The sequence below is a fragment of the Podarcis melisellensis genome (genome assembly GCF_964234715.1).
Source record: "Podarcis melisellensis genome assembly, chromosome: 4".
NCBI classification, from domain to species: Eukaryota; Metazoa; Chordata; class Lepidosauria; order Squamata; family Lacertidae; genus Podarcis; species Podarcis melisellensis.
In genome coordinates, this window is record NC_138531.1 from 100,475,091 (window position 1) to 100,498,979 (window position 23,889).

General features: G+C 47.6%; 1 protein-coding gene across 2 annotated transcripts in view; it reads left to right on the plus strand.

Moving 5' to 3' along the window:
• Nucleotides 1-1,719: 1,719 nt before the first annotated feature.
• The window catches only part of CLPB (ClpB family mitochondrial disaggregase), an 80,209-nt gene continuing 58,039 nt past the window's right edge, over nt 1,720-23,889 (plus strand). Inside the window, exons 1-3 of one of the 2 annotated variants that reach the window (XM_081909770.1) lie at nt 1,720-2,764; nt 5,301-5,349; nt 18,512-18,598. In XM_081909770.1, the coding sequence (XP_081765896.1) occupies nt 2,113-2,764; nt 5,301-5,349; nt 18,512-18,598 (788 nt within the window). In that variant the 5' untranslated portion in view covers nt 1,720-2,112. Of the gene's footprint in view, nt 2,765-5,297; nt 5,350-18,511; nt 18,599-23,889 lie in introns of both variants that reach the window. The other variant, XM_081909769.1, reaches the window with a different exon arrangement.

A 23,889-nucleotide genomic window follows, 5' to 3' on the forward strand; every position in this document is an offset into this window, starting at 1 on the left:
GGACAGCGGGATGGCGCCGTTCCGCCTCCCCGCTGCCCCCTGAGCTTGTGGGGCTGGCGGTGGGGCTCTCCTGAAGCCTGGAGATCAAGAGGGGTCGGTGCGCACCGACCCCTCTCGCTCTCCAGGCTTCAGCGAAAGCCTGCATTCGCTCCATAGGACGCACACACATTTCCCCTTCATTTTTGGAGGGGGAAAAGTGCGCCCTATGGGGCGAAAAATACGGTAATTTCTTTGTGCAGTGCAAGTTAAACTATGGACGTCGCACCTGAAGGAGGCAGAGATGGTTACCAACGTGATGGCTTTAGAAGCAGATTAGACAAGTTCATGGAGGAGAGGAATAGCAATGGCTACCAGCCAGAATGGCTCTGCTCTGCCTCTGCAGCTGAAGGAAATAAATGTTTCCGAATATTAGTTGCTGGAAACCAGATCCTGCTTGGAGGATTTCAGAGGGTTGGAAATGGTTTTAGAACAGGGGTCAGCAAACTTTTTCAGCAAGGGGCCGATCCACTGTCCCTCAGACCTTGTGGGGGCCGGACTATATTTTTTTTGGGGGGGGAAATGAACGAATTCCTATGCCCCACAAATAACCCAGAGATGCATTTTAAATAAAAGGACACATTCTATTCACGTAAAAACACGCTGATTCCCGGACCGTCAACAGGATGGATATAGAAGGCGATTGGGCCCCAGGCCTTAGTTTGCCTACCCATGGTGTAGAACAAAAGGCAGTTGATGTGGAGAAAGAGAGATGTATGTACATTTCTCCCTCTCCCACAATCCTACAGTTCCAGAATCATCCCATGAAAATGACAAGCGGAAGATTCACATTTGTGGCCCCAAAATGTGGCAGCGGCTTCAGAACTGGATGACGATGAATCTGTTTTAAGTTATCGGCTGGCAAAGCTAATGAACTTCCATGCTCAGAGACAGTCTACCTTGGAAAATGAATTGTCTGGAAGCAAAACCAAAAGAAAGCTATCACCTTTGTGTCCTGCTTGTTGGGCCTCCAGGGAACCTGGTGGGCCATTATGGGATGGAAGATGCTGAAGTAAGTGGACCTTTGGTCTGATCCAAAGAGTGTGTGTGTGCCTTCTGCTGCAAACACATCCAATTGCAAAAATATAACAAATTACAAATATAACCAAAGTAGTCATAAACAACAAAGAAGAATAAAAAAGCACACAACCAAAGTGATACAATTTCCATATAAATCATAACGACATCTAAATTGAAGATACAAAAAGGTTACCATGAATAACAGCAACAATTCCCCCCAAACACACACATTGTGTCCAATTCAGCCCTAAGAATATGTGGAAATGTTGAAAATTGCTTTTACAGGAAGGATATGCCAATCTCTTCCAAATATACAATATAGTATTCTTTAGGGTGGCAAATGATTCGTTCAAACAACAGACCAAAAAGGTCACAGTAGAGTTTGTGGCCATGCACACCACTAGCAATGCTATAGCTGCAACCCCAGTTTGAACCCTGGCTCCTGGTCTGACGCTCTAACCATTGTATGACACTGCCTCTCCCAATGGGCTGGGTCTGCTAATCTCCTGCAGGGAGAGGCTCACTCTGGGGATCAATCACTTTTCCACTAGGAAACAGACCAGAAATTGCCCTGAAAAATCAATTTAATTATATTAAATAAGATATCCCCCCCTCCACTCCACACTTTAGTCCAACGGCAGGTCTCGAACTCGTGACTTTCCGGAGCGCGCCTTCCCTCCAGCCAATCGCAAGAGCCGCCACCTTCGCAACAACAACAGCCGCCTCCTCGCTACCGGATAAAGGCCCGCCGCTCTCCTGCGCATGCCCGCCTACATTTCCCAACAGGCATTTCCGCCTACGAAGGCAGCTCTTTGTTGACGCACGCGCGCGGAGGGGGGGGCGCTCGCGTATCCACGGGAAACGTAGTCCTCCCTTCACCGTGCTCGGCCGTCTTCAAAGGACCGCAGGACTACATCCCCCATGATCCCTTTTCACGCCGGCGCTCGTCCTCTCCTCACAGCGCCGGCGCCCTGGGCTCGTCCGCCATCTTGGTTTCCAGGGTGACAGGACTGTGGTGGCGGGCAGTAGGCCGGCCCGACCCGGCGCGGGGCTGAGATGCTGGCCTGCCTGATGAGCAGGCCTCTGCCGCCGGGTCTGGCGCGGCTCTTCGGGGCGAGGGCGAGGGCGGGGCTCCCGCTGGCGGTGCGCGGGGCCTCGGCGACGTCCGCGGCGTCGGCCTCGTCGTCGCTGGCCGGGCGCGAGGAGCTGCAGTACCCAGGCGAGGCCGCTAGGGGCCGCCCGCAGCGCCAGGCGGCGGCAGAAGAGGAGGAAGAAGAAGTGAGGCTGGCGAAGCTGCAGCGCCGCCGCGCGCCCTCCAGGGGGCGCTGCGGGGACGAGGCGCTGTGGCCGCAGTTCAAGGCGCCGGCCGCCAGGGGGCAGGACGCGCAGCAGCTGGGAAGATACCCCTGCGAGGCGGGCGCCGCCCTGGCGGCGGGCAAGAGGGCGGCAGCCGAAGGAGGCTGGCTGCCCAGGCTGCCCTGCCAGGAGGAGGAGCAGCAGCAGCTGCCGTCCGGGGACGCTAGCGCCCGCCCACTCCGCAGGGAGCCCAGCGGCCTGCGCCTTTGGCCCAACCCGGAGCGGGCCGGGCGCCACCGCAGCAAAGGGAACCGTGGCAACAGGCGCGGACCCAGGATCCCGTCCTTCGCTGCCACTGCCGTGGCGGCCGCCGGGCTGGCATTCTGCTACAGCAAGGGCAACGTCTCCAAAGGTGACCGCAGGGCGACGCTCCCTGGCAGGAGGAACTCAAGCCGCTAGTCCTGTGCGAGGGACGGTGGCGAGGTTGACCAGGGACGCTGGGGCTTTGGGGGTGTTTGCTTGCTGTCGGGGCCGGACCACGTCATCTCGCCACCTGGGGCAAAGCGGAAAGAGGCTCGTCCACTGCCGCCTCACCCTCCGCTACTGCCCCCTCTCCTGTTGCTGCCGCCTGAGGCAGCCCAGGGAAGCCCCGGTGGGCTGAGGGAGGCTGGAGAAGAGGCAGAAGAGGCGGGTGACAAGCAGAGGAGGCAGTGAGTAGCTGGCTCCTCAGGGTGTGGATCTGCCACTCCTCCCAGCTGAGTGCTGCCTGAGGCCAGGTGGGCCGGCCCTGCTTATTATAAATAATAAACATAACTGCATTATTATCTCGCCTTTTTCTCCAAGGAGCTCAAGGCAGCATGCATGGTTTCACCCACCACTTGTTTCAGCCTCCACAACAACCCTGTGAGGTAGGTTAGGCCGAGACAGGCAGTGACCGGCTCTCCAGATCATACCTAGTGAGCTGCGTAGTGGCCGGCTGGGGGATTCGAACCCTGATCTCTTCCTGGTCCTAGTCCAACACTAACAACTACCCCACACTGGCTCCTCCTATGGTGAGGTCCTTGCTTTCCCCATCATTATATATCCAGCCTAGAGAAAAGATTTGCCTGCCTTAATTCCTGTATGCGCTGGAGTGCTCTTAGAACCGTTGAAGCAAGGCTAATAAAAGGCAGTGTGCTTAGTGGTTAGAGGGTTGGGCTAGGACCTAGGAGAAATGTTCGGTCAGCCATGAAGCTGCCTGGGTGACCCTTGGGGCCAGACACCCCATCTCAGCCTAACCTGCCTTACAGGGTTGTTGCGAGGAGAAAGCACAGAGGAGAAGAACCTGAGCTCCTGGGAGGGAAAGGTGGATATAAATGTAATAAAGGATACAATAAGTAATAATTTAGAATTTTGGCGTCAGTGTTCTACGTTCCTGTTAACCAGCCTGGTGCCCCTTCCCTTGGTTGTTTTGGACTACCATTGGCTCAAACCAGCATATTTCCTAGGGGATTTGCCCATGCTGCTCTTCTCAATTCATTTGCCTGTTGGTGTCTCAGGACAGTAATTAATTCTAAGAGGGGATTCTCCTTTTTCCTGTGAGCTTAGTTGTGCATACAGGGTGTGCCCAGGCACACCCTAACATCTCCAAAAAATGTGGCACAGACTTGATATTTTCCGTGTCGTTTTTTAGCTTTGTATTTTTAAATCAAAGTTCAGTTGATGATCTGTTAAAGAGGTGAGGTTTAGTTTCTTTCCGTTGCAACAGTTGTTACAGTAATGGTTTTTGATAAAGTTTATAATTATTATTATCAAAACAATTAGTCCTGCTTTACATTCTCGTCCTCAAAGTGCATTTTGAGGCTAGTTTTGCAGGGTGTACTTACAGCATTACGGCCAGGAGGTGGCATATTTGAACCACCTGTTCCCAAAGTGGCACCCTTATGCAGCTTGAGGTTTGCTGCCTTCCCCAGCTTGCTTTTGGACTACAAGTCATGTGTGCTGGCTGGGGCTGATGGGACTTGTAGTCCAGACCATCGAGAACCCCAGGAAGACTGTTTCAAAAGACTCGTTCCTGGGCCTTTCTCACAGCAGGGACCAGTTTTTGTTTTGAGTGTCCAGCTGTGCATTAAAAGAGGTTTTGATTGTTGCTCCTTGCCTTGTAGCTTATGCACTGAAGTCTATCTTCAGGGTCTTACCCTGGGAGTGTGGGGGCAACACCCAGAATCATAGAATTGTAGAGGAGGAAGGTACCCAAGGGTCATCTAGCCAACCCCCTGCAACGCAGGAATTGTCCATTCCACCGTTGAACAGCTCTTACCATCAGAAGATTCTTGCTAATTTTTAGTCAGAATCTCCTTTCTTGCCATTGGAATTTTTTGGTTTAGGTCTTACCTTCTGGAGCAGCAGGAAAAAACCCGAACCTAATTATCTTTTAAGGCCATCCAAGTCAGTGACTGTCACTGCCTCTTGCAGGAGCAAGTTTAACTGCGTGAATTGTTCCAATTAACCACTTAGGTGCTCACAACCCTTGCTTTACTGTGGACAGAAAATTCTCCAAGGTTTGGGAAAGGCCACTGGCCCCCCAAAAATGTTGTGTGGCTGCCTGGCTCAGGAGGCAGTGCTGTGGCTCTAAAGCAGGTGTTTGTGTGTTGATTTCTGTGGCTTATACCAGACAAATTCTGTTCCATCTCAAAGAAATTTAAGTGAAGGGACTGCCTGGTCAAACACCTGATAGGTAACATCAATGTGGACCTGATAGTGAGATTCTTGGAGGGGTTGGTTCTTTTGGAATCAGCTTTGAGGGGTGGGAGGCAATAGCTGAGCAGTTCCAAGTGGTCCCCCCAGAACCAAACCTGGCAGAAAGCAGGAAATTTCCTTTAAAAAGGGGGAGTGTCTTTTCTCTTCTTGCCTGTCCTTCTCACTATCTCCAGTTCACAGCAATTCCTCTCCTTTGCTTTTTCCAGAAGACTCTCTACTGGAAGCCGCACGGATCAACAACATTTCCGAGGTGGACAGGTGAGCCCCCTGAATTCAGCCCTGCTGGTGCGAGGGGTGGCTGGGAGATGTCCGCTGGTGGCGTGCAGCCTTCTTGGGAGAAAACACTAGTGTGTGCAGTCTAAAAATTATATAACCTCACAAATTTTATATACTTGATTTTATACTACTTGATTGTAAAAAAAAACCCCCAAGAACAGCCACCTCAAAGCAGTTTGCAAAGAGAATAAAACTGTAAAACTGTCAGTAAAGACTGCTCTTTAAAATATTCAAAAGAAAAAATCAGCCATAAACTAAAAAATAAAAATAAAAGCACACATCAACATGCCATGTGTTTGAGTAGGCTTGTCTAAACAAAAATGTTTTTAGCAGGTACTGAAAAGGGTACAGGGAAGGTCCCTGCAGGGAGTTCCAGATTGTGGGTGCTGCCACGCAACAGGTTGTGGAATGATGATTCTGCAGATATATTTTCTTGAGGCCAAGGGTCGAGGTCCATTTGTTGATGTACTGATGGGCTTTCTCTAGGAGAAACTATGGAAGTTGCCCCCACAGGGGGCAGTGATGGCCACCAACCTAGATGGCTTTAAAAAGAGGACCAGGCAAATTCATAGAGGAGAATAAGGCTATCAATGGCCACTAGCCAGGATGGCTGTGCTCTGCCTCTATGATCAGAGGCAGAAATGTTTCCAAAGACCAGTTGCTGGAACCACAGGAGGGGAGAGTCCTCCTGTGCTCAGATCCTGCTTGCTGGTTTCCCACAGGCATCTGTTTGGCCACTATGAGAGCAGCCTGCTGGACTAGAGGGGCCCTGTTTGGTCTGATGTAGCAGACTCTTCTTTTGTTCCTTTGCTTTAGAAGTGACACCTCTGCATCTGAATATTATTATTACTATTATTATTATTATTAAGCATGCCTCAGAGCTTGATTTCCTACCTTGGACCCCCTTCCCCTCCAAAAAAGCAATGTGTTAGCAGTTGTTTGTGAGGGAGAGGCCCTCTGTACATGCTTAGGGGTGTTCCCTTCGCCACATTTCAGTTTTCCACACCCTCAGCAGCTGAGTGCCTCGTGCCCTCGTGCTGGGGGTGTTCGATTAAAACTCTCCAAGCCATGACTGGAACCGGCAGAGTGGCATATTTGTGTGGTATATGCCCACCTTGCACTTCGCCCTGTTCAGATCAGCCTTCATGCCCCCTGTTTTCTCCAGGGTCTTCTACAGCCCAGCGACCAGGTCTCTCCCCCTCCCCTGCGCCACATAACCCCCTCTCCTCTCTTCCCTGCGCCCCCGAACCTCTTCCCAGCCTGTCACAGGAAATGGCTTCCTTGTGCCCAATGCAGCCGAGGTCTGGCCTGCATCAACGCTCCTGATGGGCAGCGAACTGGGCCCCCGGCAGTAATTGCAGGAAGCGGCCTGATTATCTTTGAGTCAGCCCAGGTCTCTGGGCCTCCTTCCCTCCCACCTCCTTGCTTCGGCTTCACGTTCCCCGCAGGCGATTCTGGAAATGCTTTCGGCCACTTGATCAAACCTTCGGATGGCATATAATTTGGGAAACGGGAAAGACCACAGCTGAGAGGTGGACCGTCTGCCTTGCCTGTCGAAGGTCCCAGGCTGGCACTGAGGTGAGATGGTGCCAGCTTGGGTTTCAAAATGCCTCCCCAGACCCCCTTGCTCCTGTGAGCTGGCCTGGGCTGGACGATGTGCTCTGGAAGTCACCACTGTGCCCTCATGGGACACAGCATCCAGCCATCCCCTCTTGCATTCGGAAAATAGTGTGGGCTTGAGTTAGGCTAGGAGCAGGAGAACAGTAATGCTTTAATGTTACATGTCTAAGATATCCAGAAATTACTGTATTTTTCTGTGTATAAGACACCCCCATGTATAAGACACCCCCTACTTTTGGGGACCCCAAATTTAGAAAATGGGCACATGCACTATCCATGTATAAGACGCCCCCAAATGTTTAACCTTATTTTAAAGTAAAAAAACCCTAGTCTTATACACGGAACAATACGGTAATCTTCACCAACATTTGCAAAAGCTGGCATTGGCTCTCCCTGTGATACCATTCTGCCTGCCTTGTCTGCCTGCAAGGTCAGGGCTGTACATAGATGTCACACGCTAGAATATTCACCTTCACCTGTCTGAAGGGCTGTCCCATGGAAGATGGACCATCTTGGCTGTGAGTCCTGGAGGACTTGCTCCCTGACTTGCAGGCCTATTTCTACCTGGCCTGGACTGACTCCAGCTACAAAAGCTGAGGCTGCTGAACAGACTCTTGCGCTAGGGTGTTGGTTAGGGGTTTTCGTTGTTTTCTTGTTGATATTAATTCTTTGTATACTGTATTTTAAGATCTTACGATTTATGTGGAAATTGTTCAGTTCGGTTGTGTGCCTTTGGTGTGGTTTACTTATTGTTTAAGACTACTGGTCTAAACTATGGAGCCTAGGGCTTGCCAATCAGAAGGTTGGGAGTTCAGATCCCTGCGACGGGGTGAGCTCTCATTGCTTGGTCCCTGCTCCTGCCCACCTAGCAGTTCGAAAGCACGTCAAAGTGCAAGTAGATAAATAGGTACCACTCCAGCAGGAAGGTAAACGGAGTTTCCGTGCGCTGCTCTGGTTCGCCAGAAGCAGCTTAGTCATGCTGGCCACATGACCCAGAAGCTGTACGCCGGCTCCCTCGGCTAGTAAAGCGAGATGAGCGCCACAATCCCAGAGTCGTCCGCAACTGGACCTAATGGTCAGGGGTCCCTTTAGCTTTTACTTCTGTTATATTTGTAATTACATAAATATTTTTATTTTGTAAGCCGCCTTCAGCATAGCTTTAAGCATTCAAAGGCTGCATACAGTTAAAATGATGGTGATGATGCAAGCTTGAAGCTCATTGACTCTCCTTCCTTGGAGGTTTTTAAACAGATGTTGGGAGGCCACCTGTCGGTGGTCCTTTATCTACAATTCCTGCCTTGCAGGGTGTTGGAATAGATGACCCCTGAGAGTCCCTTCCAACTATGCAATTCTAGGATTACTGGGCTTTCGTTCTTGGGATGAAAGCAGTGGAGGCAAATGGGCCGATTAGACAGGCCGTTTTTAGGAAGCTGGCCCTGTTTTTCTCCCTTGAGATCATTATGTTGCTGGTGTGTGTGTTTAGGGGGTGGGAAGGATCTCATTCTGTAAGTGTTGCAAACCTCGAAGCACCTCCCAAAGAAGTCGAAAGTTTCCCTGAAGCCCCCCCCCCTGGCTGTTAAGCAGTAACATCTGGGGACGGCGGGTGGGGTGGGGGGAGAGGGAGAGAAGTGCTGTTTAACTGGCCTCCGCCGCTGCTGGGGACAGAAGCTTCTGTTGTGGCCAAAAGTTCAAGTTTCCAGCTTCCTCTTCCTCCACCTGTCAGGAGGGCCCGGCTCGCAGGCGCTGAGCACAAACTCAAACATGCCCTTTGGGCTCCCGGAGTTGCTCACCCAGAACTCCTGGGCTCGGAGGCCTGAATAGAAGCCCCATATGTTCAGCGCGGGAAGGGGGTGTGCAGAGAGGGGAGCCGAGTGCCAATGCTGCAATAGGAGATGCCCAAAGCCAAGCGAGTCACCGGATCAGCTGCCTTCTTTGCTCTGAAGGGGGGGGGGCATCCTTCTTTCGCTCCCCCCAAAGAACAAATTTATCCTCCCTGAGATGCAGCCCTTCTCTTTCTCTCTCTCCACCCCCCCCCCATTAGTGGGTTGGTTTTTGTATCTTCCAAAGGACCCCTGGCCAGAAAGCCCCCTCTGGAATGTCAGTGGGTTCTCACCATAAACAAGGAGGCATGAATTTGGCAGGCGCCTGAAGCTTGGATAAGGGATTGCAGCAGCACTTCTGAATACTAGTTGCTGGAGACCCCACAGGACAGGAGAGTTGCTCTTGTGTTCGAATCCTGCCTGTGGGTTTCACACAGGCATCTGGTTGTCCACTGTGAGAACAGGAGGCTTGGCTAGATGGGCCGTTGGCCTGATCCAGCAAGCTCTTCTTACATTCTTACGAGTTGCACCTTCCCAGTTTAACCTAGTCCAGGGAGGCAAGCAAACCATCCTCTCTCTTCCATATACTGCGTGGTAACATTCTCAGGTGGGGACGTTTGTACTTCTGTCGGATGAGGTTGTCTTTCAGAGGCTAATGATGATAATAGCATTTATAGAATGCCATAGACTATCCAACTAATTTTGCACAGTGTCCTGTCATAACTATTACAGTAGTTTGTGGAATGCTCTCCCCAGGGAGGTTCATCCGGCACCATCATTATACGCCTTTAGGTGCCAGGTGAAAAAATTCCTCTTCAAACAGGCCTTTCACTGATGATGAGCCAATACCCTTGTAAATGCTGGCTTGTGGGGCTGATGGGAACTAGATGGTTCCCAGGTCTCTGAGCCGTGCTCTCCAGGGCTCACTTTCTGCACATGAAATTTCAAGTTTTCAACTCTTTCTGTAAATTTGCAATGCTCGTATTTGTGGGACAGGAGACACTGATGAGATTTACCACAATCTTCCACTTTGCAAATTCCAGGCTGAACCTTGTGTTGCTACTCTGTGAAAATGCACCTCTAGGTGTCTGTGGATGAGCAGCTGTTTAGGAGCCATTCAGCCGAGTGCCTCAGGTGTTATTTGGTTAAAATGCGGGTAAACATCCTTAAAGATTGATCAGAGAATTTTATTTAATTAACAATAAAATACCCCTGCTGGTAAATACATTTGGTTGTCTAGGAGCTGAGCAGTGGTCGTCGCTCTATTGATTTGTTGTGATTAAATCAGGCTGGGAATATATTAATGATGATCACGAGTGCCCCGAACATAAAGTTCAGCCATTTCACAAAGCTGCTAAGTTGCTCAGCACCAATGTGCTGATTTTAAAAAATGCCCCTAATTGAAATGTCGATGCACGCTGTGCTCCTCGACGGCGCTGCGGTCATCCTGCATTCTGACTTTCTCAGTTCATCATTCTAGAGGGCCTTAAGCAACTTGTGTCCTGTTCCCGAACACAGGCTCTTGTCGCTGACCGTAATCAGTGAGGGCTTTGGGGCCTCACCTTGCTGTGCGCAAGCGGCAAAAGTCACTCTGGAGCGCCTCCCATGTCCCAGAACAGGCACAGTCCTTAGGATGCCCCATCCAGCTCTCATCAGCCCCAGAGAGCATAGCTAATGGTCAGGTATGATGGAAGTTGTAGCTTAGCAATTTTTGAGGGAATTGGGTTATGTTTCGCTCGGAGAAGAGAAGACTCTGAGGTGATATGAGAGCCATCTTTAGATATCTGAAAGGCTGTCACTTGGAGGAAGAGGCAAGCTTGTTTTCTGCTGTTCCAGAGGGTAGGACCCAGATTCAAATTAATCGAAAGGAGATTCTGACGACCGTATTTTTCCCTCTATAACACGCAGATTTTTTTCTCCTAAAAAGGAAGGGGAAATGTCTGTGCGTGTTATTGAGCGAATGTGTGGTCCCTGGAGCCAAATGGCGCGAGGGGAGGCAAAAAAAAAATCAGGCAAAAATCAAATCGCGCGTCTCGGAGAAGGGAAACCTGAAAAGAGGAAGCGGCTGCTTTCCTGCATTCTGCCTCAGGGTCTTACTGCCCACCCATCTCTGTTTCCTTGCTGTGTTTGCTCAAACGGAACAAAGAGCAGGGAAAGCCCCTCCCCTCCAGGCAAGCAGAGGGGAAAGCAGAGTGTCGGCTCTGTGCTCCGGTGCTGCTGAAAACATGCAGGAGGGAGGGAGGGAGAGAGAGAGAGAGAGCGCGTGCGAGCTGGCTGGCTTGGGTGGGTAGGTGAGGGAAAACTTTTGCCTTCCTTTCCTCCCTCCCATTATACCCCTCTCCTGCATTCTTAGCCAGCTGCTTCTCTGCACACCCCTCTCGTGCTCCTTGTCCGTTCTGTGTTTTTCCTTCCCTCCCCACTTAAAATGTGGTTAAAAAGCATGGATCCACATGGATCCTCAGGATCTTTGCATTCGGTCACCCCAAATTCACCATCAGATCACATAGCATGTCCATGGCTACAGCCTGCCCCCCCAAAATCACGCACCCACTGTTGCCTGGGGCTGCAATGGTGCAAAAACGTGGTTACAAAGCATGGATCCACAGGGATTATCAGGATTTTTGCATTGGGTCACCCCAAATTCACCATCAGATCACATGTCTGTGGCCACAGCATGAAGCACAAAAATGATACATCCACTGTTTCATTCAGAATGTTTTTTCCCTTGTTTTACTCCTCTAAAAACAATGTGCGTGTTATGGTCAGGTGCGTGTTATAGAGCGAAAAATACGGTAAATACTTGGAAGAACTTTCTGATAACATGAGGTGTTGGACAGTGGAACGGACTTCCTCAAAAGTTGGTGGACGCTCCTTCCTTGGAGGTTTTTAAACAGAGGTAGGATGGCCGTCTGTTGGGGATTCTTTGGTTGTGATTCCTGCATTTCAGGCAGTAGGACTAGAGGCCCCTTGGTGTCCCTTCCAACTCTGTGTTTCTTTAATATCTGGAGGGCCACAGATTAACCGCTTCTGCTGTTAGAGCAGTGAGCAATCAGCCAGCCGCTTGGTGGGAATTGCTTTGCTGTGACTCATCTTGTCCTTGTTACCTGGGCTGCCTCCTTGTCCTTCTGTGGAACATGCTTAACCTTCCTGTTCAAGGCAGACACTGGGCCCCGCCACTTCTGGAGTGGGGTATTTCCTTTTTCCTTTTCATGGCTCAGCTTTGAGCCTTCAGAGCTTTGAGTTCTGCCTTCTGGCTCATGAACTTCCCCTGGTGCTAAGACCAGATGGGGGGCATCCTGCCCTGCAAGAGCATTGCAAGGTGAGACCTCACAGTGGTGGCAGCACCTTCTTCTAGGACTCTTTGCTGGAGGTTCCTCTTGCTATCGGCTTTCAACATCAGGTCATCATAACACCTTTCCAGTTTTAAGGAGGCTTCTGGAGAGAGAGAGAGCAAAGATGACTGCTGGTCATCTTGGGCTTAATTCGTTTGGGATTCATGGTGTTTGGTTGGATTTTACCCATTAGCTGGTTAGAAGTGCAACTGATAAGAGCAATCGATGTACAATTCAAATAGCATAAAACACAACAACTGCATCCCTTGGCTTGTTGAGTTTCTATGTTTATCACATGTCAGGGCCCAGAGGCAGGTGCTGTGGTCCAGCGGAAGCAGAGTGTTGAATCTCGAAGGCAGCAACTGTCAATCTGAAGGAGCAGAGGCAGGAAAAATAATCATCTGGTGCAGGCAAGCTGGCAGTCTGGTTTCCAGCAGGCAGCTGCCTGAGAGAAAGCTGTTTCCAGAGCACCTACTTTGACTGACAGATTGCTGAGACTGAGGAGCCAAACCAGAGGCAAGCTTAAATAAAGCCAGTCTTGCCCCTATTGCACTCCAGTCACCTGGTCCAGTTGAGCTGATGAGCTGCAGTACCGCACTCTGGCCATTACTTAGGGGGGCGCTGCAGAGTAGGAGGGTCAGGCCAACAGCTCCTTTTCCCTGAGAGCTGCCCCCCCTCGATTGCCCCAGGAAGGAAGGTCCCTACATCTTGCGACCAGCCGCCCTGGTTTGAGTCCCCTGGCATCTTCTGCCAAGGGGACCTTCTTTGAGTCGGTGCCCCATTCACGGCATCTGAAGAGAAAAATGGAGGGTTGGCTTCTTTGATGGTATTCAAAGAAGGGAATAGAAAAAAGGAAGCTCTCTGTGAGTGGTTGGACAAGCAATACAGTGGTACCTCGGATTAAGTACTTAATTCATTCCGAAGGTCCATTCTTAACGTGAAACTGTTCTTAACCTGAAGCATCACTTTAGCTAATTGGGCCTCCTGCTGCTGCCGCGCCGCCAGAGCACGATTTCTATTCTCATCCTGAAGCAAAGTTTTTTTTAATAGAATATTTATTAAGGTTTTTAGTAATAATACAATAAAAGTAAAAATAAAAAATAATAACAAAAATACAAAAATGAAAATAATTAAAAACATACAGATTTTCCATTGCTTATTTTCCTTTAACTTGTTTCCCGGACCTCCTCATACCTCCCTTTTTTGTATTCCACTTCAGATTGTTGGTTCAGCAAATCCTTACCATTAAATTTTTACCTGTTTCTAAGCCTTTCCCCCCCCCCCTCATATTCCAGCATTACAGCTGGAAACCACTTAATTTCTATCCAACATCATTCTAACATTCATTAATTTTGCAATATTTCTGTAGGTAGTCTTTAAATTTCTTCCAATCTTCTTCCGCCGACTCTTCTCCCTGGTCTCGGATTCTGCCAGTCATTTCTGCCAATCCCATATAGTCCATCACCTTCATCTGCCATTCTTCCAGAGTGGGTAGATCTTGTGTTTTCCAGTACTTTGCAATAAGTATTCTTGCTGCTGTTGTAGCATACATAAAGAAAGTTCTATCCTTCTTTGGCACCAATTGGCCGACCATGCCCAGGAGAAAGGCCTCTGGTTTCTTCAGAAAGGTATATTTAAATACCTTTTTCATTTCATTGTAAATCATTTCCCAGAAAGCCTTAATCCTTGGTCACGTCCACCAAAGGTGAAAGAATGTACCTTCATTTTCTTTACATTTCCAGCATTTATTATCGGGCAAATGATAAATTTTTGCAAGCTTGCCCGGGGTCATGTACCACCTGTAAATCATTTTCATAATATTCTCTCTTAAGGCATTACATGCCATAAAATTCATACCTGTGGTCCATAACTGTTCCCAGTCAGCAAACATAATGTTATGTCCAACACCTCACAGAGTGTTTGTTGTGGGGGAGGAAGGGAAAGGAGACTGTTAGCCGCTTTGAGACTCCTTCGGGTAGTGATAAAGCGGGATATCAAATCCAAACTCTTCTTCTTCATCATCTTGTGCCCATTTAATCATAACAGATTTCACCGTTTTATCCTGAGTGTTCCATTTCAACAGCAAGTTATACATCTTTGACAAAATCTTAGTTTTGGGTTCTAACAGCTCTGTTTCTAATTTTGATTTTTCCACCTGGAAGCCAATTTTCTTGTCCAAATTATATGCCTCCATTATCTGATAATAATGAAGCCAATCTCTCACTTTGTTCTTTAGTTTCTCAAAACTCTGCAGTTTCAGTCTATCTCCTTCTTATTCCAAAATTTCCCAATATTTCGGCCATTTGGCCTCCATATTGAGCTTTTTCTGAGCTTTTGCTTCCACTGGGGACAACCACCTTGGGGTTCTATTTTCCAATAGATCTTTATATCTTATCCAAACATTAAACAATGCTTTCCTGACAATATGGTTTTTAAATGCTTTATGTGTCGTACCACAAGTATGCATGCCACCCAAAAACATTGTTAAAACCTTCTAAATCCAAAATGTCTGTGTTCTCAAGAAGCAGCCAGTCTTTCAACCAGCAGAATGCTGCTGATTCATCGTAAAGTTTAAAGTCTGGCAGGGCATATCCACCCCTTTCCTTTGCATCAGTTAATATCTTAAATTTTATTCTGGGCTTCTTGCCCTGCCAGACAAATCTAGAAATACCTTTCTGCCACTTCTTGAAACAGTCCATCTTGTCCACAATTTGCAGTGTTTGAAACAAAAACAACATTCTAGGCAGTACATTCATCTTTATAGCTGCAATTCGACCCAACAAGGACAGCTTCAAATTTGACCAAATTTCTAAATCTTTTTTCACTTCTATCCAGCATTTTTCATAATTATCTTTAAATAAGTTCCCATTTTTAGCTGTCATATTAATCCCCAAATATTTCACTTTCTTGACCACAGTCAGACCTGTCTCATTCTGAAACCTCTCTCTTTCAATCGATGTTAAATTTTTCTCCAAAACCTTAGTTTTTAACTTGTTCAGTTTAAATCCTGCCACTTGACCAAATTCTTGAATTAATTCTAAAACCCTTTTGGTACTAGATTCTGGCTCCTGTAACGTCAATACTAAGTCATCTGCAAATGCTCTCAGTTTGTACTGTTTAGCTCCGACCTGTATACCTTTAACCAACCGGTCCCTTCTAAACATATTCAGCAGAACCTCCAGGACCGATATAAAAAGCAATGGGGAAATTGGGCACCCCTGTTGTGTCCCTTTTTCTATCTTAAATTCTTCCGTCACCACATTATTTACAATTAATTTAGCCTTTTGTTCAGAGTATATTGCACCTATACCATTTTCGAAACCTTGGCCTACCCCCCATCCCATGTAGGTTCTTTTTCATAAAACTCCAAGAGATATCTGAAGCAAAGTTCTTAACCCAAGGTACTATTTCTGGGTTAGCGGAGTCTGTAACCTGAAGCGGATGTAACCTGAAGCGGATGTAACCCGAGGTACCACTGTACTGTCAAGGGATATTCTCTCCCCATTTGATATATTAAAGGCTCCTGTTTATAAGAGTAAGGAAGTAGTTGGTTTTTACAATTTTATCCCTTTGATTTATATATCGCGATGCAATTATTTGGTTTCATTTTGCTTCTATCTGTTTTAATGTTAGCTAATAGAATAGATGTTGTCTTTAAAAAGCAGAGCGCTCTTGCGTCTGCACGTGTGTGTATAAACCTTGAAAGCCTCGTAAACATGAACAGTGATATGGAACTCAAGTGCCTCTTCTTGCATTGAGCGTTGTTTAGAGTTTTATAGCCAAGGCCGGCCCAAAACATTTTGCTACCTGAGGCAAAGCAGCAAATCTCCCTCCTTCTCCACCTATGTGGAAGTACAACAAGCCATTGTGGCTCGCTGAGTTAAGCAGTGCTGCTTAACTCAGCACTGTACAAATAAGTGAATTTTGTCTGTCCTGAATCTTCAAATACTCAGCTCCATTGGACATCCGGGAGATCTAGTATTCTGAGAGAGGGAGAAAAGTGTTTCTCAACACTGTGCACAATTTTATACACTGGTTACTTTAGTTGAGATTGGAAACAAGAGGAACTACCGACTCTTGAAGAGTGGAGAATGAAACTTATGGATTATGCAGAACTGGACAAAATGACTGGGAAAATCAGATATCAGAGGGATTACAAATTCATTGAGGACTGGGGAAAGTTTACGGATTATCTGAAAAACATATGTGATGAACAGACAACGCTAGTGGGTTTTAAAGAGGTTTTGTGATAGTTTAAGGTGTATTGTAAAAAAAGAAACAGAGATGAAAGGATAATACTAATCGGCAATATTATATATAGAAAATGCGTGAAGATAGGGAAAATGGATGATTGGTGGAGGAGCTGGTGGAAGTACAAAAACTGGAAATTTGAAAACATGGTTGTGTGGATTAATTTGTAAAGAAAAAATCTAATAAAAAATTATTTTTTAAAAAAAGAGATTCCTGCATTGCAGGGGGTTGGACTAGAAGACCCTCGGGGTCCCTTCCAACTCTTAAGAGACTATGATTCTATTACCTCAACCTCTCACTCATGTATTCTGTAAGCTAAAAAGCCCCAAATGCTGCAGCCTTTGGGGGAGTTGCTCCATCCCATTGATCATTATGAGTGCTCTTTTCTGAACCTTTTCCAACTCCACAATCTCCTTTTTGAGGTTGAGCAATCAGAACTGTATGCAATATTCCAGATGTGATCACACGGTAGATTTGCCTGAGGGCATTCTTTGAGGCTCCTCCTTGAGAGGCCAATGGTGCATTCACCTAGCGCTCATACAGAGTCACAAATGCCTCTGGAAAGCACAGCAATAACAGTAGGGATCAGGGTGAGAGCCAGTGCAGTACAGCCTGAATTAACCCTATAGAACTGTATAGAACAGGCACGTCCAACAGGTCTACCGGTAGATTATTGGCCGTCTGTAGTAGATCACTGCCTCCCCCCAAAGAAGCTCAACAACTTTGGCTTCCCTAAAAGAAAGCTCAATCTTTTTGCCCTGCACCCTCAGAAATCAGGTCTTTCCTTTCCTCCTTCTTTGACCTGAACCCCTATAAAGCATGCCTTCCTCCTTCCTAAAAAAAGCTTCAACAACTTTGACCTGAACCCCAAAAAGAGGGTAGATCACTGCCAGTTTTGTAACACTGAGAGTAGATCGCAGTCTCTTGGGAGTTGGCCACCCCTGGTGTAGAATTACGGGAACAGACCTCTGAGGGGTGAATCTGCCTAGGATTGCCCCGGTGATATGTAGCGTGATGGGGACCAGCAAAGCTAAGGACAGCTTTTGGTCGGGCGGTTGGAGGACCTTTGGAGAGCTTCTAGATGGAGCAGGGATGTGGGTTTCTGCCGCAGGCGATGCTGCTTTGAGCATGGGCCATGCAGCTGCAAGGCGCTCTCTGGTTACTCCTGTAAACACAGCCCTGTCTGCCCAGTTGACATCCAATCCGGGCCTCCCCCAGGCTGATGGGGCTCGTGGCTGCTCAACCCGTCACTACAGGTTCATTTCCTCTTTTTTTTTTAGTAGGCAAAGGAGAATCTGTTTGGCTCGAGCACACAGTCCTCCTGGGGTGATGGGCTGCACAGAATGTGAATGGGCAGTCCTCGGAAGACAAATGGCACAGCGCAGAACTTGCCTTCCTCATTCATCGGGGCAGGCAGCCTTTTCCCTTCAAGAGCTGCATTCCCTTGTGGGGAGTAGTCTCTTGGGGGTTGCATGCTGGCAGGGGGAGGAGCTCCAGTTGAAGGTGGGTGGGGCCAAAGTTAATTCTAGATTAATTAGTCCAGAATAAAGAAACCCCACCCCACCACCCCAGTTTTCAGGATGGCTGCCTCAAATGAAATTCCCAGTCCTGGGCAGGCCTACTAAGAAGTAAGCCCCACTGAATTTGATGGGGTTACTCTCAAATAAATAAGCAGAGCATTATTTTTTCAGTTCACCAGCCCGATACAGCTACTGTTCAGGGAAGCGAGTGAAAGTAATTCCATCCCGACTTTAGTTTGATATACACATATATGCACACACACACACACACAGCAGAAGTCTTTCTATTCTCAGTCAGCTGGGAGACAAACTTCTTTTCTCCAAGCCATAGCATACAACTTAGAAAATAGTTTTAAAATAACATCCATTTTTGTCTATATTGCCTCTTCTTAGTTGTTCTCATATTGTGTATATAGAATAAGGGAAAATGCGTTCAGAAGCCAGGAAAGCAAACAAGGAAGAAGGGATTGGGATGGGAGGGAGGGAGGGAGGGAGGGAGGGGTCAGCTACAGGTGTCTGTGGATGGGCAGGTTGTTTAACTGAGTCGTAGATGCTCCATGGCTAACAGATATGCTTCTTCTCCCTCTTTCTCTCTGTTCAGGTTGTTGCAGGAAGGTGCCAGTGTGAATGCCCGGCACAAACTTGGCTGGACAGCTCTGATGGTAGCTGCTATAAACCGAAATTCAAGGTGTGTTATTTATTTTTCTTTGTAAAAAAGGTGCATATGACACCCACTCATGTAAAACACCAAGGCAGCATACAGCAACATACGCAAATGCCATCAAACATACGACACATTAAACATGGTAGGAAATGATCCTTAAAATGTCTGGCTCATCTTGAAAAAAATCAAGCAATTGAACAAGCCTGACTAGGCTTTTAAAGGGTCCCCCAAGAGGCATCCAAAAGGTAGCAGCGAGGTTGCCTGTTGACTCTGCCGGAAATTTGGTGTGCGTCACGAAGAGTCGGACCCGACTAAACAACAACAACAAGGTTTCTTTACCGCCTTTCTTACAGGAGATTCTGAAGGTTATATACCATTTAAAACAATTGAACTGAACAAAATGGAAACAACAGATACAGGTAATAAAGTAATAAAATAGCCACATTATGGAAGGAAGACCTCAGCCTCCACAGGGCTGGTGAAGTAAACATGTATTGGGTTGTGTCCAAAAGAAGGTGAGCAGAGAGGATAATTGGACCGTGATTTTGGCAAGGGAGGGGGTGGGGAATGCCACAGTCAAAGAGCTGAGCTGGTTTTGGGGAGAAAACCATTTGGCTTCCACTTCCTCCAGAGTGACTTGAAGTCGGTTCAAGTTCTCACCCAGCTGAGAAGGGTCTTCTTGTTGCACGGCGTCCTGCTTTGAGCGGAATGCACAAAACGTCTAGCAGCAGGACATGAATAGAGAAGCCCAGTTTGGGGCGTTGTGTACTCCTGCAATGAATGGTGGTTTGGGTGCGTCCTTGCCCAGCTCCCACCCATTCCATTCCATTGCAGCCCCTTCTCCCCTCTTTCCACTTTTCAGCAGCAGAGTGTCAAAGGGTGCAAAACAGGGCATTGTTAAACTATGGAGGGTGATTGGTGGCAACGGTTGGCTTTAAAAGAGGGTTAGGAAAGTTCACGGGAGAATAAGTCTATCAGTACTTACTATCCACGATATCTATACTCTGCCTAAACTGCAGTATGCCTCTGAATGCCAGTTGCTGTTGCACTCAGGTCCTGCTCGGAGGCTTCCCAGAAGAGGCAATGGGTCAGTGACTGGGAGAACAGGATATTGGACCAGATGGGCCTTTGGCCTGACCCAGCAGCCGGGCTCTTATGAAAGGCTTTGCTCCTTTGAGGATTTGTAGGTTGTTACCTCCCCTTCATGGATCACTGCCTTGCCGTGGCGAAGGGGCTTGAAGAACTCAGAGAAGCTATGAACTATGCCGAGCAGGGCACCCAAGATGAACAGGTCATAGTGGAGAGTTTTGACCAAACGTGATCCACCTGGAGAAGGAACCGGCAAGCCACTCCAGTATCCCTGCCAAGAAAACTCCATGGACAAAGACAACAGGCATATAAAAGATATGACACTGGAAGATGAGCCCCTCAGGTCGGAAGGCGTCCAACATGCTACTGGGGAAGAGCGGAGGGCAAGTACAAGTAGATCCAGAGCTGATGAAGCGACTGGGCCAAAGCCGAAAGGACGCTCAGTTGCGGATATGCCTGGAAGTGAAAGGAAAGTCCAATGCTGTAAAGAAAAATATTGCATAGGAACCTGGAATGTAAGAACCATGAACCTGGGTAAGTTGGAGGTGGTCAAAAATGAGATGGCAAGAATAAATATTGACATCCTGGGCATCAGTGAACTAAAATGGACGGGAATGGGTGAATTCAGTTCGGATGACCATCATATCTACTACTGTGGGCAAGAAACCCGTAAAAGAAATGGAGTGGCCCTCATAGTCAACAAAAGAGTGGCGAAAGCTGTACTGGGATGCAATCTCAAAAATGATAGAATGATCTCGATACGAATCCAAGGCAGACCTTTTAACATCACAGTAATCCAAGTTTATGCACCAACTACTTGTGCTGAAGAAACTGAAATTGACCAATTCTATGAAGACTTACAAGACCTTATAGAAGTGACACCAAAGAAGGATGTTCTTCTCATTATAGGGGATTGGAATGCTAAAGTAGGGAGTCAAGAGATAAAAGGAACAACTGGCAAGTTTGGCCTTGGAGATCAAAACGAAGCAGGGCAAAGGCTAATAGAGTTCTGTCAAGGGAACAAGCTGGTCATCACAAACACGCTTTTCCAACAACACAAGAGACGACTCTACACATGGACATCACCAGATGGGCAGCATCGAAATCAGATTGATTATATTCTCTGCAGCCAAAGATGGAGAAGCTCTATACAGTCAGCAAAAACAAGACCTGGAGCTGACTGTGGCTCAGATCATCAGCTTCTTATAGCAAAATTCAAGCTTAAACTGAAGAAAGTAGGAAAAACCACTGGGCCGGCAAGATACAATCTAAGTCAAATCCCTTATGAATACACAGTGGAAGTGAGGAACAGGTTTAAGGATTTAGATTTGGTGGACAGAATGCCTGAAGAACTATGGATGGAGGCTCGTAACATTATACAGGAGGCAGCAACGAAAACCATCCCAATGAAAAGGAAATGCAAGAAAGCAAAGTGGCTGTCCAATGAGGCCTTACAAATAGCGGGGGAGAGAAGGCAAGCAAAATGCGAGGGAGATGGTGAAAGATACAGGAAATTGAATGCAGATTTCCAAAGAATAGCAAGGAGAGACAAGAAGACCTTCTTAAACGAGCAATGCAAAGAAATAGAGGAAAGCAATAGAATGGGAAGAACCAGAGATCTGTTCAAGAAAATTGGAGATATGAAAGGAACATTTCGTACAAAGATTTCCATAATAAAGGACAAAAGTGGAAAGGACCTAACAGAAGCAGAAGACATCAAGAAGAGGTGGCAAGAATACACAGAGGAATTATACCAGAAAGAAATGGATGTCTCGTATACCCCAGGTAGTGTGGTTGCTGACCTTGAGCCAGACATCCTGGAAAGTGAAGTCAAATGGGCCTTAGAAAGCACTGCAAATAACAAGGCCAGTGGAAGTGATGGTATTCCAGCTGAACTATTTAAAATTTTAAAAGATGATGCTGTTAAGGTGCTACACTCAATATGCCAGCAAGTTTGGAAAACTCAGCAGTGGCCAGAAGATTGGAGAAGATCAGTCTACATCCCAATCCCAAAGAAGGGCAGTGCCAAAGAATGCTCCAACTACCGCACAATTGCACTCATTTCACATGCTAGCAAGATTATGCTTAAAATTTTACAAGGAAGGCTCAAGCAGTATGTGGACCGAGAACTCCCAGAAGTGCAAGCTGGATTTAGAAGAGGCAGAGGAACCAGAGACCAAATTGCAAACATGCGCTGGATTATGGAGAAAGCTAGAGAGTTCCAGAAAGACATCTACTTCTGCTTCATTGACTATGCAAAAGCCTTTGACTGTGTCGACCAAGGCAAACTATGGCAAGTTCTTAAAGAAATGGGAGTGCCAGATCACCTCATCTGTCTCCTGAGAAATCTCTATGTGGGACAAGAAGCTACAGTTAGAACTGGATATGGAACAACTGATTGGTTCAAAATTGGGAAAGGAGTACGACAAGGCTGTATTTTGTCTCCCTGCTTATTTAACTTATATGCAGAATTCATCATGCGAAAGGCTGGGCTGGATGAATCCCTAGCCGGAATTAAGATTGCCGGAAGAAATATCAACAACCTCAGATATGCAGATGACACAACCTTGATGGCAGAAAGTGAGGAGGAATTAAAGAATCTTTTAATGAGGGTGAAAGAGGAGAGCGCAAAATATGGTCTGAAGCTCAACATCAAAAAAACGAAGATCATGGCCACTGGTCCCATCACCTCCTGGCAAATAGAAGGGGAAGAAATGGAGGTAGTGAGAGATTTTACTTTCTTGGGCTCAATGATCACTGCAGATGGTGACAGCAGCCACGAAATTAAAAGACGCCTGCTTCTTGGGAGAAGGGCAATGACAGGCCTAGACAGCATCTTGAGAAGTAGAGACATCACCTTGCCAACAAAGGTTCGTATAGTTAAAGCTATGGTTTTCCCAGTAGTGATGTATGGAAGTGAGAGCTGGACCATAAAGAAGGCTGATCGCCGAAGAATTGATGCTTTTGAACTATGGTGCTGGAGGAGACTCTTGAGAGTCCCATGGACTGCAAGAAGATCAAACCTCTCCATACTGAAGGAAATCAACCCTGAGTGCTCACTGGAAGGACAGATTGTGAAGCTGAGGCTCCAGTACTTTGGCCACCTCATGAGAAGAGAAGACTCCCTGGAGAAGACCCTGATGTTGGGAAAGATGGAGGGCACAAGGAGAAGGGGACGGCAGAGGATGAGATGGTTGGATAGTGTTTTCGAGGTTACCAGCATGAGTTTGACCAAACTGCGGGAGGCAGTGGAGGACAGAGGTGCCTGGCGTTCTCTGGTCCATGGGGTCACGAAGAGTCGGACACGACTAAACGACTAAACAACAACAACAACAACAAGGTTGTTACCTGCTCTGCGCAGGATGCAGGTGGCACTGTCGGTTAAACCACAGAGCCTAGGACTTCCTGATCAGAAGGGTGAGCTCCCGTTGCTCGGTCCCTGCTCCTGCCAACCTAGCAGTTCGAAAGCACGTCAAAGTGCAAGTAGATAAACAGGTACCGCTCTGGCAGGAAGGTAAATGGCGTTTCCGTGCGCTGCTCTGGTTCCCCAGAAGCGGCTTAGTCTTGCTGGCCACATGACCCAGAAGCTGTACGCCGGCTCCCTCGGCCAGTAAAGCGAGATGAGCACCGCAACCCCAGAGTCGGTCACGACTGGACCTAATGGCTAGGGGTCCTTTTACCTTTACCTGCTCTGTGCACCAACACTAGAACTCATGAATATCCACTGAAACTGAATGTTGGAAAATTAAGGCAGATAACAGGAAGGACACCAACATGGATGGCTTTGAAAGAGGGATGGACAAATTCACGGAGGAGGGGGTGATCCATGGTTGCTAGCCATGATGTCTGTGGTCTGCCTCTCCAGTTGGAGGCAGCAGTGCTCCTGAATACCAGTTGCTGGGAGCCACAGGAATGGGGTGCGCTCCTGTGTTCGAATCCTGCTTGCGGGTTTCCCAATGTGGTATCTGGTTGGCCCCTGTGAGAAGAGGGTGCCGGACTAGATGGGCTCCCCTTGGCCTAATCCAGCAGGCTTGTCTTCTTATGTTCTTAAGGCTTCAGAAATAGGGTGGGTTAGAAATCAGAACCTTGTTATTCATAGCATAGGAGCAGAGTAGGCTTCTGCAGGTCCGCCCACGGGGTTCCGTTGCCTTGCTTTTTCCTGCCGGTCTTTCTTTGCCTTTGTGTTTCCTGTCCTGCCTTTCTGGGCCGAAGGAGCCTCTCTGCCC